This window comes from Rhinolophus sinicus, chromosome 6 (assembly GCF_057876585.1).
Source record: "Rhinolophus sinicus isolate RSI-liver-muscle chromosome 6, RSI-T2T, whole genome shotgun sequence".
Classification (NCBI taxonomy): domain Eukaryota; kingdom Metazoa; phylum Chordata; class Mammalia; order Chiroptera; family Rhinolophidae; genus Rhinolophus; species Rhinolophus sinicus.
In genome coordinates, this window is record NC_142506.1 from 36,495,377 (window position 1) to 36,508,097 (window position 12,721).

A 12,721-nucleotide genomic window follows, 5' to 3' on the forward strand; every position below is an offset into this window, starting at 1 on the left:
AAGGAAAATGGTTACTAGATCACAGAATGATTAAGTCTTTAAAAGAAACTAAAGAAAAATTACAAGTATTAAGGCTATTTTCATTTCCCTGAGATGGTTTTCTACACACTAAAAATTTAAATGTGAATTTTAAAAGAGAAAGAGAAAATAAAGATATCTTTTAAGAAGTTTCTATTAGGCCAGTAAAACAGGATTATAAAGCTAGTAGCAGAAATATCAAGTCAATTCAGATAATTTACAGTGTTCTGCTCAAAATTTAAACTATCAGAGAAATAAATTATTATTCACCAGGTCTTATTACCAAGCTCTGCCAAATACAAAAGGGGTGTTTTGAACAAGGAAAATGACCACCACTACCACCACCCCTGCCTGTAGAAATGCACTATGCCAGAGGAGGAGCTCAAGCTGTTTGTTTAAAAAATTATTTTGTGAAAAAATTTAATGGGTCCCTATGGGGACAGAGCCAAAAGTGCAGTTTCCAGGCTCTTGGCCTCATGTGGAAAGGTGCTGGCTCAGGTAGTAAATGGCCATCAACTGTGATTGCATGGCCATCAGCTGTGGCTAGTTGGCCATCAGCTGTAACCAGTGAGCCATTGGCCACTAACATAACTGCCGTGGCTACGCTAGCAGCAAATGGGGGCTAGCAAGAAGATGGTGGCTGAGCTACTAAGAGCGGATTGCAGTTAGCACAGCGGACTGCAGTTAGCAAGTGAGGTTGGCTGTCAGAGAGAAGTGGACGGCAGGTTGCAGATAGTGTGGCTCCTGCTTTCCATGTCTCCCACGCAGCTGCCAGAGAGATTATAGTGGTATGACTCCCCTCTCTATGGCTCCGTGTGTGTTCCTTTTTGGCTTCACCATGCCCTGTGTTCTTATGTGGGGAGCGGGACCGGAGACCCCGCATGACACTCTGAATAACAGTCCCCATGCTTTTGCTAGAATACAATTTGCAATTAGGAAGAAAAATCATAGGTCCCCATAATGTCACCAATGCTTCCCCCTCACACAACTTGACAAAGCTTTCATTGGGATGGGGGGCAGGATGGAAAACACTCACAATGGGCAGTACTCTTTACTTTATGGTTTTTACTTATTTTTATTAATTTATAAATTTTTATTTCAGTAACTTTCCTATTAAACAGAGAAGCCACTTAGTGTTGCACTGCACAGTTCTCAGTCCATGTGCACAGCTCCCCCTAGAGTTCTGCAGCAGTACCTGTGTGATCCAACAGAGACCATGCTTGTGGATTCTCTATTCAGATGAGCAAAAAGAAAACAAAAAGGGTTGGATTTTCTCCCACTTTTTTCCTATACATTTATAAACAGATGAGTGTACATAAAAACAAATTCGGTATCTACTTTTTAAACCCTAAACTTATATATGTGGACAACAGGAGACAACTGCATGAATGTGCACAGCTGCCTTGTGTTATATTAGAAAAAAACCTGGAAACAACCCAGAAGAACTTCTTTGACAAAAAAAAAAAAAAGGCAAAGTGTTCACATAAAGAAATATTATGCTACAGTGAAATGAATGTACTATAGTTAGATGCAATAATACAGATAAATCTTAGAAACGTGTGTGACCTAGAAGACATAAACAGAAAGTGATCCATTTTTATAAAGCTCAAAAACAAAACTAAGCAACATATTGTTTAGGAATACATAAAACGGGGAAAGCTTTTTTGGAATAAAAGCAAGAGAATAACAAATACAAAATTCAGGATAGCTACTTGGAAGAAGGCAGAGGCAGGGGGATGAGATGGGGAAAACACATGAATGCAATTTAATGGTGACATTCTAGTTACTGGATTGAGTGGTGAGTTCATGGGTATTCATTATGTTATGTTTTATAATACATGCATACATATACAGATAAATCATATTCATTTGTATATATCAAATATTAAATATTTTAAAAGAGAATAAGAGAAAAAAATTGATACTTTAGTATACTTTCACATGTTCATTTCTTGGAAAAAGGAGCTCATGTTAATCATAATGTTCTGTAATCTGCTTTTTTTATCGTTTAATATATTGTGATCAACTATCCATCTCTAAGAATTCTATTATGTTAATTTTAATAGTTTTATAAAATATCTAATTATAAGGAATAGTTAATGAAATTAAGGTACAGGCACATAATAGAATATTATACAATCATTAAATATATTTATAAATACTTTTAATGCTTTGATTAAATGCTTGATGAGTAGGACACTGACACATAGTGTGATTTCAACTACACACAAAAATTCATTAAAAAAAGAACAGAATAAATAGTGGTTATCTCTAGGTCCTGGAGTTATAGGTAATTATTTTCTTCCAATATTCTTTCTATGTTGTCCAAATCTCTATTATGAGAATGTATTGCTTTTACAATTAGGAGAAATTCCATTAAAATACTGATGAAATATGACCTCCAAATTAGAGCTCAACTGGACAGTCACAAACTAGGATTTGGTTCCAAAGGAAGTTTAGTTAATGGTAAATAAATTGTTCAATATAACAAATTCATTGTAAAATTCTCAAACACATTACAATTTCTGAATATGGCTTCTTAAAGCTTCATCTATGGTGAAGAACATACTATACACTAGACTAGTTATTTTTAAATAGTTTTTAAACAGCAAAATCTTTTCTTTGAACAAAATAATTAACAGATGCCTCATATGTAAAACAAATAAGAGATGTGGCTCAGCTGGAATGAGGATGAAGGACAGTAGCAAGCAGTCCCTCAGGAATTGCCATGTAGTCCCTCCAGTTCCTCCTGGCACTGGATGGAAACTGAGAGCTAGACGTCAGCCCCAAAATCTGCATTTCTAACAAGTTCCCTGGTAAGGCTGATATTGCTGGTCCAGGGAACACACCATGAGAACCACTGGTCTAAGATAGTGGTTGTCAGGCCTAGCTGCACAATTACTGGGGGAGCTTTTAAAAAAGTATTAATGCCTGGATTCAACCTCTTAGATATTGTGATTTAACTGGTTGGGGGTTGGGGGGCAACACTGCTTTGGGTTTTTTCTTTTGTTTTAAAGTTTCCCAAGTGATTCTAATGGGCAATCAGAGTTCAGAATAACCTTTTTCACAGAAGTGAACAAAACGAAGTCCTTAACCTTCACGGAGCTTAGTAAGTTAAACAGGTGATGGTACATCATCAAATAATCATTAAAACCAAATGATCAAATAAATATTAAAAACAGTAAGACAGAACAGTATGTGTTGACACAGAAAGATGCTTGACACCCCAATTACACAAAAAAATACATATGTAATTATATGAACATTAAAAGTCCAGAAATATCAACAGACATTATCTCTGGAAAGGATGGAATTATGAGAGGATTCTGATTTCCTATTTTGCCTCCTCTTATATTATATGAACATCTAAAATATTATTGTACTACTTTTATAATAAGTAAACCCACTAAAGAAACAAAATGATTTTGAATACTCAGATCTGAGACCTAGGATAGAAGATATTACGGGGCAGAAATGAAATTTTAAACATATTTTAGGAAAAAAGGTAGAAGGATGTTTAGTATTATATAAAAAGCATGAGTTTTCAATTTTCAAAGATCCCAAATGTCTGAACCTTGGCTTTTATCTATAAAATGAAGTAAACCATGCCTAAGAATGATTAGGAATAAAGTATGAAATGACCTAGCTCAGCACCTGTCCCATAATAGGTGCTAAATAATTGGACACTATTCTCATTTTCCAAACCTGACTACACATCAGAATCACTTGGGGAACTTTTTAAAATCACAGATTCCCCTAGGAATACCCACCCCCAATCCCAAGAGTCTTATTTAGTATGAAGACCCCCAAGAATCTGTATTTTTTCCTAAAGCTTTCCAGGTTATTCTGATGCAGCACTGGTCTGTGAACCACTGTTAGAAAGCAGTGCTACAATGGTCCCAAAGGAGAAAATATTACTAGAATAATACTCATGTAACTATATGTAGCCTAATAATTCTACAAGGTGGTTTTACATAGGTTCCCATTTTACCTATGAGTAAACTGAGGAACATGGTGGTTAATGACCTTAAACTCCCATGGCCAGTAAGTGGCAAAACAGATTCAAACTGATGCAGTCTGGCTGCAGTCAGTGCTACCACTAACTCATTCACCGGCCTCTGAGAAATACAGCATGACCATCAACAAAAGCAGAATACAACTAATAAAACCCACCATAAGGGAGGGAAACAAAAGCAAAGCCTCCAAACTAGAGAACTGCACTGGGAAGTTCATAAAATAGAAAAAGAGATCAGACACATCTGCTTCATTAATTAAACAGCCTTCTCTGTTAATCTACTTACCGTCTGAAGAAAAGCAGGAAATGCTTTCACAGGAACACTTTTACGAAAGGATCTAGCCTAAAGAAGGAAGACAAAAGGAAACTGCTTTGAAAAACAAGTATTGCTGGAAACACTCTCCCCCAGAATGTGAACACAAAGCGACACCAGCAGTTTTACAACATGGCTAGGTCCTCTCTCAAAAGCAAGAAAACAGCTCTCATCTCCTGCTAACTATGATTAATTTCTTAAGCCTAAATGACTCAGGAAAAAGTACTATTATTAAGAATTCCATTCTTCCTTACAGATTGGCTTTGGCATTTTCCAGCTGCCATATAACATCTTAAAACTTTGACCCTCTAGCTTGGTGGTTGGGATAAATGAAGAAATACTTGCATTAACAAGTTCCAGCACCTCCCCAGTTCAGATCATTATTATCTCCTGTTTAGATGAATATAAGATCCTCTTAGCTGATCTTCCTGTCTCTGTGTTCCCCAAACTTTAATTCATGCCACAAAGCCAGCCAAATTAATGCACTTAAGTCACTGTTTTATTTTTACTTTAACTTACCTCCCTGATAGATCAAGTCTCAACTATTCATCTTGGAATCCACATCTTGACTCTCACCTCATTTATCCAACCTGCTTCCCTACTACTCTGGACTATGAAGCCAGGATCCACTCAGGCTGATGTCCACCATTCCACACTCACCAAGCCTACTCCTGTCTCCAAGCCTTCAATTATATTATCAGATATTGCCTCTACTTCCTGGCTCACTTCTTAACCTGCTATCCTCTGGCTTTATCCCCATCTACTAAAATTGCCCACGATTCACTATCACACCCATCTTTTCTCTTCAATCTCCCTGTAGCATGCATGGCTTTACTGTTCCCCTTTCTTGGAATTTGCTTCTCCCTTGGTTTCGAACACACTGATTCTCAGTTCTCCTACTTCTTTCATCATTGTTCCCTTCTTTTTCCCAATAAATGGCCCTTTTCCCTTTTACCTGAGAAATGGAGGTGGGCCTCAAGGTTCTGCCTTTGGTCCACTTATCTAGATGAACATTCTCCTCGGGCAACACCATCCAAACTCAGAGCTTTAACCTCCCAGGTGGATGACTCCCAAATCTATCTCTCCAGTTCTGCACTCCCTTAAAAGTCAAAATCCTGCATTCTTTTTTTTCTTTTTAATTAATTTCAGGTGTACAAAACAATGAAATAGTTAGACCTTTATCATTTATATCCCTCACAAAGTGATAACCCCCTCCCTCAATCTACCACCCCTCTGACATCGCATACAGCCATTACACTTCCACTGTCTCTATTCCTTATGCTGTACTCCACTTAAAATCCTGCATTCTTCAATAGCCCGTCTCCCTAAACATCCTCTAAACCCCTTATTCAATGATATCCAGTAGCTAGTCCAAAGTCTACTGATCAGCACCTAGCATACTATGCTTTTTTATTATAGTCTCTGAATAGCATCATCATTATTTCTACTTGAACTCTGTGCAGCCCTCAACATTCCCTTTTCCTAATCCTGCCACAATCAGTTATCAAGTCTAGCCAATTCTACCTCTGTTGTGTGTGTGGATGTACATGTATATATATATATGTATACACATACATACATACATATACACAAACATCTACCCCCTCTAAAACAGATACTCGTTAAATCTGTAGGAGATTTACTAGTGATTATTTACTAGTGATTATTGTTAGAGTAGGCAGAATGGGAGCCAAATCACAGCACGATAAACAGTACCAGGAGGGTGAGGGTCTTGAGGGAACAATGAATGCAGACCACTTACTCAAAAAAGGTTGTGAGGGAAAAATAAGAAACAGAAGGGTCCACTGGCTGCCTATAACTTCAGAAGGCAGTAGCAACAATCCAGAAGATAAAAGGGATCTTATCATAGAGGCTGACTGAAAAACACCAGCTGGAACTACTGAGGATACCAAGGTCCTAGAAGAGGTTTGAGAGGCATTGGATTGCAAGGCAGAAACACGTTGCCCTGAGACAGAGAAATGGTGAGTGAATGGATCAGAGAGGAGCCTAACTGGGGGAGCTCAGGCTTGACTTACTCAGTGAAAGGTGTATACACCTGCTGAGAGAGAGACTTTTTTAAAAATAAAGGAAGTTTACAATAGTCCCTGAGATAAATCTACTGGAATTTCAATGAGAAATGGAATATGGACTACCAAGTAGGGAATACTATAACTATGCTCTAGGAATAGCCACACCTAGAAATGATAGGCTCCTAAATGATTTGGCAAAAAGAGGCCACTTACATGCTTTAGGTGCAAGTGTGCCTGACTGGCAATGTCATATATCACATCTCGCACATTTTTATCTTGGTTCTTCCGCAGAAAATCCTCTTGTGAAACACCATGCTGTTTTGGAAAATACAGTATGTTAGCAATTGAAAAACACACTTAAAACTAACTTAGCTCAAGAGAACAGTATGTACAGTATAATGCCTATTTTGTTTTTTAAAATATGTGTATGTGTACATATATGGGTATGTGTGTCTGTGTGTGGTTATATAGAGACACACACATATATACACACACTCCTGGAAGAATATGCAACACAAAATGTTAATTAACGACAATTAACAGGTAGAACAAAAATACACAAGCAACAAAAAAACATAAGTTTTAAAGTACAGATAATAATGAATCTCATACAGAAAACAAAAGTTCTCATAAACAATATTACTTTTTTAAGGATTCTCTCCTTTAAAATAAAGAACAGGGTATGATGAACACTAGGAATAATTACTGTAATTGCTTAAAAGGGAGTAAGACAGCAACATGAAGCTCCACCAACTGAGGTTCTCCGGATCTTCTTACTCATAGCTCCACCAGAGATCTACAATGCCTGACTGGTAAAACTCTCACTTGATAACTATGGACCAAAAAAGCAATACGCATTCATTTCAAAGCAATTATTTGACTAGCCTGAGTAAAGAACCAAGAGATAACATCCCTCCCATGATCCTGAGGTAAATTGTTAGAGCATAAAAATAACAGCCTTACCAGCATACAAATATCCATGGGAAGGAACACTCTTCTTCTGGTACCATGATATGGTGTTGCTCTCAAGCACGTGACAATGCCTTGTGCTTTTCCAATGTGACTTGCAGCATGATCTGCATGAAGATCCTTTATACCTACGATTTTAGAAATGAAACAGTAGGGCTGCTCTTTTCTCTTTAAATGCATAACAGCTTGATAGAAGTAGCAAGGAGAAATCACCTAAATATGTAGGACTAGGTGTTTATCTAATTTTCATTTATATCTGAAAAACAGGATCTTTGAGTAAAACTGGGCACGAAAACAAGTTGATCATTTACCACGAGCAGGTTTCTGAACTTCAACTTTTAAATAAAAGAGTTTTCCTTACACTACAGCACACCAAGAACACATGTGGAATTTTAATCAGCTATCATGGACAAACATTACAAGTTTTCCATTTCTTCTCCTCAGTGCAATTTCCACATGACCTCATTTTAGGTATATGCTAACAAACATTCTGCTTTTCGCTCCCTCCTTTCATTGTGTTGGCAAACATGTCACCAAATGTGTAGGCAAAGCAGGCCTGGGAAATTCAATAGGAACTTGTGTTATTCTTTTAGGGTGACATAAAGATATATTGCCTTCTTCAAATGGATGGTATTGTCCTTGCCCCAAATAATTTCCTCATTACAACCTCATTACAGTAAGAGCTCACCAACTTAGAATAAAGTTAGAGGAGGAAAAGTACCATCTAAATTAGTTTTTACATTGTTGCTTTTTAAAAGAAAAATTCCATAAAAACTTAGAAATGCAGGTTTATTTCTTCTATTATTATTATTATTTTTTTACATGGGGAAGTATTATTGACAGGGAAGGAAGAGTCACGCTACAGGCCTTCTAATTTGTAGATGTTTAAAAAAGTAAAATCATCTTCAATTACCAGATTATTAACTACAGCATTCCCATGAAGTAACTAAAGTTCTTTTATGAGAGCCTAAGTATTTTGATTAGTCTGCACTCCAAGAAAAAACATATATTCCCCTTCCTGCTTAAAAAAAAAAGAAAAGAAGCCATTCTTTTGTAAATAGTACAAAAAAAAATACTTTAGTGTTAAACTAGTTAGATTTTCAAATTATGAAAAGTGTTTTATTTGAAAAAGAGAAGTATGAAATAAGAAAAAAAAAAAACCTTACCCAATATTTCTAGTGTTAAATAAAGAAGAGAGCTCTGTGTGTTTTCGGCATAATTTTCCAGTTCCTGGATATTACGATATGCTTTGTCATCCAAATTTTTTTCCTACAGTCAAACAAAAGGCAAATAATTTGCTGAATTATCAAAATTTATAAAGACACTTTTTTTGCCAAAAAGGACTGAATAATAAATAATAAAAATGTTAAGTATATATTGTTTAGTACACAATAAGATTAAAATATTAAAGTTCTACACATTCAGTCTTACAAATCATCCCTCAAAGTAATGCTTCAGGAATAATTTCAACACAGAAATTACCCAGAACATGGGTTGGCTTAATTTTTAATTCCTTTGAAAGCCCAAGGTATCATGGGAAACTGAATTTACTGAGCTCTTAAACACTTGAAACATTATCTTCTTAATCCTAGCAATCCCCTCACAACAAAGCACACTAATACTTTTTCCATTTTTCAGATGAAGAAACTGAGTCATGGACACATTAAGTAAGATGTCCAAGGTTACACAGCTAATAAATGGTAGGGATAGGATTCAAACCCACACATTTTGACTGTTAATTCCATGCCCTTAATAAGAAAAAGGTGTCTAGAAAAAGAAAGGAGACTCATAACCAGCCCCCACCCCAAAAGAAACCATGCTGAATAAAGTAACAGGGTTGATGACCCACTCTATTCAAGAAACAGAAGAATGTAAATCCTAGTAAAATCTAGTCACTTCTATAATACATTAACAAAGACTCTGTTGCCAAGATAATACATTCCTTCCTTTTTTTTTTTTTTGTTAAATCAGGAGAAATTGGCACCAGCAATGATCCCAGGAAAATAATACGTTCAAATCTGATACATTTTAAAACAATTCACATATAATTCACATATCATAAAGTTTACCCTTTAAAATATATATTTCAATGGTTTTTAGTATATTTACAAAATTGTGCAACTATCACCGCTAATTCCAGAATGTTTCCATCACCTCAAAAAGAAATCCTATATCCATTAGGCAGTCACTTCCCATTTCCCTTCTTCCCCTCATCTCCTGACAGAGCACTAATCTACTTTCTGTTTCCATGGATTTGTCTGTTCTGGACATTTTATAAAAATACCATGATACAACATGTGGCTTTTTGTATCTGGCTTCTTCCAATTAGCATGTTATCAAGGTTCATCCATGTTGGAGCATCTATCAGTACTTCATTCTTTTTAACTGAAGAAATTATGAATATTCCATTGTACGGATATACCATATTTTGTTTATTCATTCATTAGACTTAGTTGTTCCCACTTTTAGACTATTATGCATAATGCTGCCATGAACATTTGTGCATAAGTTTTGTGTGGACATATGTTTTCATTTCTCTTGGCTGTAAACCTAGGAGTGAAATTGCTGGGTCGATGGTAACTCTATGTTTAACTTTTTACAGAACTGCCGAACTGTTTTACCAAAGCAGCTGCACCATTTTAAATTCCCATCAGCAATGCGTGAAGTGTTCCAATTTCTCCATCCTCACGAACACTTGTTATTGTGCATCTTTATTACAGCCATACTAATGGGGATGAAGTGATATCTCATTATGGTTTTTATTTGCATTTCCATAATGAAAAGATGTTGAACATCTTTTTAGGTGCCTAATGGTCATTTATATACCTTCCTTGGAGAAATGTGTACTCAAATCCTTTGCCTCTTTTAAAATTGGATTATTGCTTTTTACTGTTGATGAATTCTTTACATATTCTAGATACTAGTCCTTATCAAATATATAACTGGCAAATACTTTCTCCCATTCTATGGATTGTTTTTTCACTTTCTTGAATTTTTTTATTTTGATGAATTCCAATTATCTGTTTTTCTCTTATTGCTTGTGTTTTTAGCATCACATCTAAGAAATCACTGCCCAACCAAAAGTCACAAAGACTTACATCTATTCTTTCTCCTAAGAGTTCTACAGTTTAAACTCTTAAATTTAGTGCTTTAATCCATTTCGAGTATGTTGTATATTGTATGAGGTAGGAGTCCAAATTCACTATTTTGCATGTGGATATCCAGTTGTCCCAGCAACATTTGTTGAAAAGGGTATTCTTTCCCCATTGAATTATCTTCACACCTTTTTAAAAAATCAATTGACTATAAATATATGGGTTTATTCCTGGACTATCAATTCCATTCAATTGATCTATATGTCTATGCTATGCCAATACCACACAGTTTGATTACTGTAATTTTGTAATTAAGTTTTAAAATTGAGAAATGTGAGTCCTCTAACTTTATTTTTTTCAAGATTGTTTTGGCGATTCTGGGTCCCTTGCATTTCCATATGAATTTTAAGACCAGCTTGTCAATTTCTGCAAAAAAGGCAGCTGGAATTTTTAGAGATTGCACTGAATCTATAGATCAATGAGGGAAAATTGATCCTAGTCATTTTAAATATCCTTCCCTACAAATGCCAAATGTTATGTTTCATTAAACAGAAAAGTTGCCTCTGGCTTGAGTCCTCTAATTTTCTTTACATCATAAAAACAGAAGACACCTGAAAAACAGAATTTCCTAGTGCAAATTAACTCTATAACTGAGCATTTTCTTAATTCTGAAGCCATTATCTATCTCATTTTGGCTTGTATTATTACTATTGTAACTTATGGTTATTAATAATTATATCCAAAAAACGTAAGTAAACTTACATTTTCATGACAACAGTACATGATAAATATCAGGCCAATGAGGACACTGAGCAAACAATGTGTCAGAAAATTTACACAACTTAGCACAGGTCATCAAGTAATTTGCATGCTTAGTCAGAATTAGAATACAACTCAGTTCTAAAAACTTAGTATAGGATTCCATTCACTGGAACCATCAGACTTTCCTTATTTCCTCTACTATTTGGACAGAGATCCAAACACTGGGTGTATATAAAGGTATGTGTATGACTACTCAAGTTTTGATATTAAGGCATTATCCATAATTTTTTAAGGTTTGCTGATCATATTGTGTTATGGTTTTTTTTTAAAGTTTTTATCTTCTTAAGACACATATATATTTGTAGATCAAACGATGTCTGGCATTTACTTCTAACTAATCCAATGGCAATTAGTGAGGGGAATTGGTAGTATATAGATGAAACAAATTGGACATGTGTTTATAAATTATTAAAGCTGGGTGACAGACACATGAAAGTACATTACACTATTCTCTCTACCTCTGTGTAAGTCTGAAAATTTCCATTAAAAAAGCCCAAATAGTAGAGTGTGGGCATGCCTCTGCCTGGGTGCCTGTCTTTGTCTATCTCAAAGTGCAAGGGAGAGGAGAGCTAAGGTGGGCAGCATGCAATAATAGAAAATGAATAAATCACATAATTCTCTAAAAGTTTCATTCTTCCACAATATTAATACACATATTAAAACATTTTCTCCCTAAAAAATAAGCTTAAGAATTAAAAAGGAAGAAAAAACTTAAGACGAGCAATTTCAACTTACTCTTTCATCAATGATTTTCATAAGCCATCTTTTAGTCAGATTATGCCTTTTGACAGCCTAAAAAAACAAAAGGGTTGTAAGTAGAAAGTACAAGAAATGACTTCTGTTGACCTGAATAAACTAAACAAACCAAATACAAAACAAGGTGGGGAATATTTGTAATAAATCATCACCAGATAAGACAGCTAGCGGTGTTAAATACCAGGGCAAAAGAAAATGTCCCCAGAAAACATTTCAAAACATTTCCAAGTAAACATAATAAAACCAAAACGTTTCCAAATCTTTTTTTCTTACACTATTAGTAATTTAATGATTCCACTTTCAAAACAAAAACAAAACAAGAATTGAATACTGAACTTCTGTTATATGATACACCCTGACATCTATGCTTATCTATTACACCCAGACTTTTTTCCATAGGATAAAGATACTATTTAATGAAAATAAGCACTTCTCTAATAAAAGAAAAGAGTAACTAAAACTCCAAAAAGCATCATCTGCAGGGCAGTGTTATCTTAGCAAGTAAAGACACTCCAGTAGGAAAGAGCACACTTGGTTCCCAGATTTTACCATTCCCCCCAAAGAAACAGGGCTCTAGAGAAATGTGTGATTCTAGAGTTGGGGCAAGAGAAATTCAAGATGATCCTAGAATATTTTATTGTGTCAGAAAAATAGAAAGTGCTCAAAAAATTATGGGGGGGGGCATGTTCTAAGGACACAGGAG

General features: G+C 35.4%; 1 protein-coding gene across 3 annotated transcripts in view; it reads right to left on the minus strand.

Moving 5' to 3' along the window:
- Positions 1-12,721, minus strand: part of NDUFAF6 (NADH:ubiquinone oxidoreductase complex assembly factor 6) — a 36,167-nt gene that overhangs the window by 6,485 nt on the left and 16,961 nt on the right. For 2 of the 3 annotated variants that reach the window (XM_019713346.3, XM_019713347.3), the window contains exons 4-8: positions 11,998-12,054; positions 8,512-8,614; positions 7,340-7,473; positions 6,590-6,691; positions 4,320-4,376 (exon numbers count right to left, since the gene is read on the minus strand). In XM_019713346.3, the coding sequence (XP_019568905.2) occupies positions 4,320-4,376; positions 6,590-6,691; positions 7,340-7,473; positions 8,512-8,614; positions 11,998-12,054 (453 nt within the window). Of the gene's footprint in view, positions 1-13; positions 1,250-4,319; positions 4,377-6,589; positions 6,692-7,339; positions 7,474-8,511; positions 8,615-11,997; positions 12,055-12,721 lie in introns of those variants that run through there. The other variant, XM_074316282.2, reaches the window with a different exon arrangement.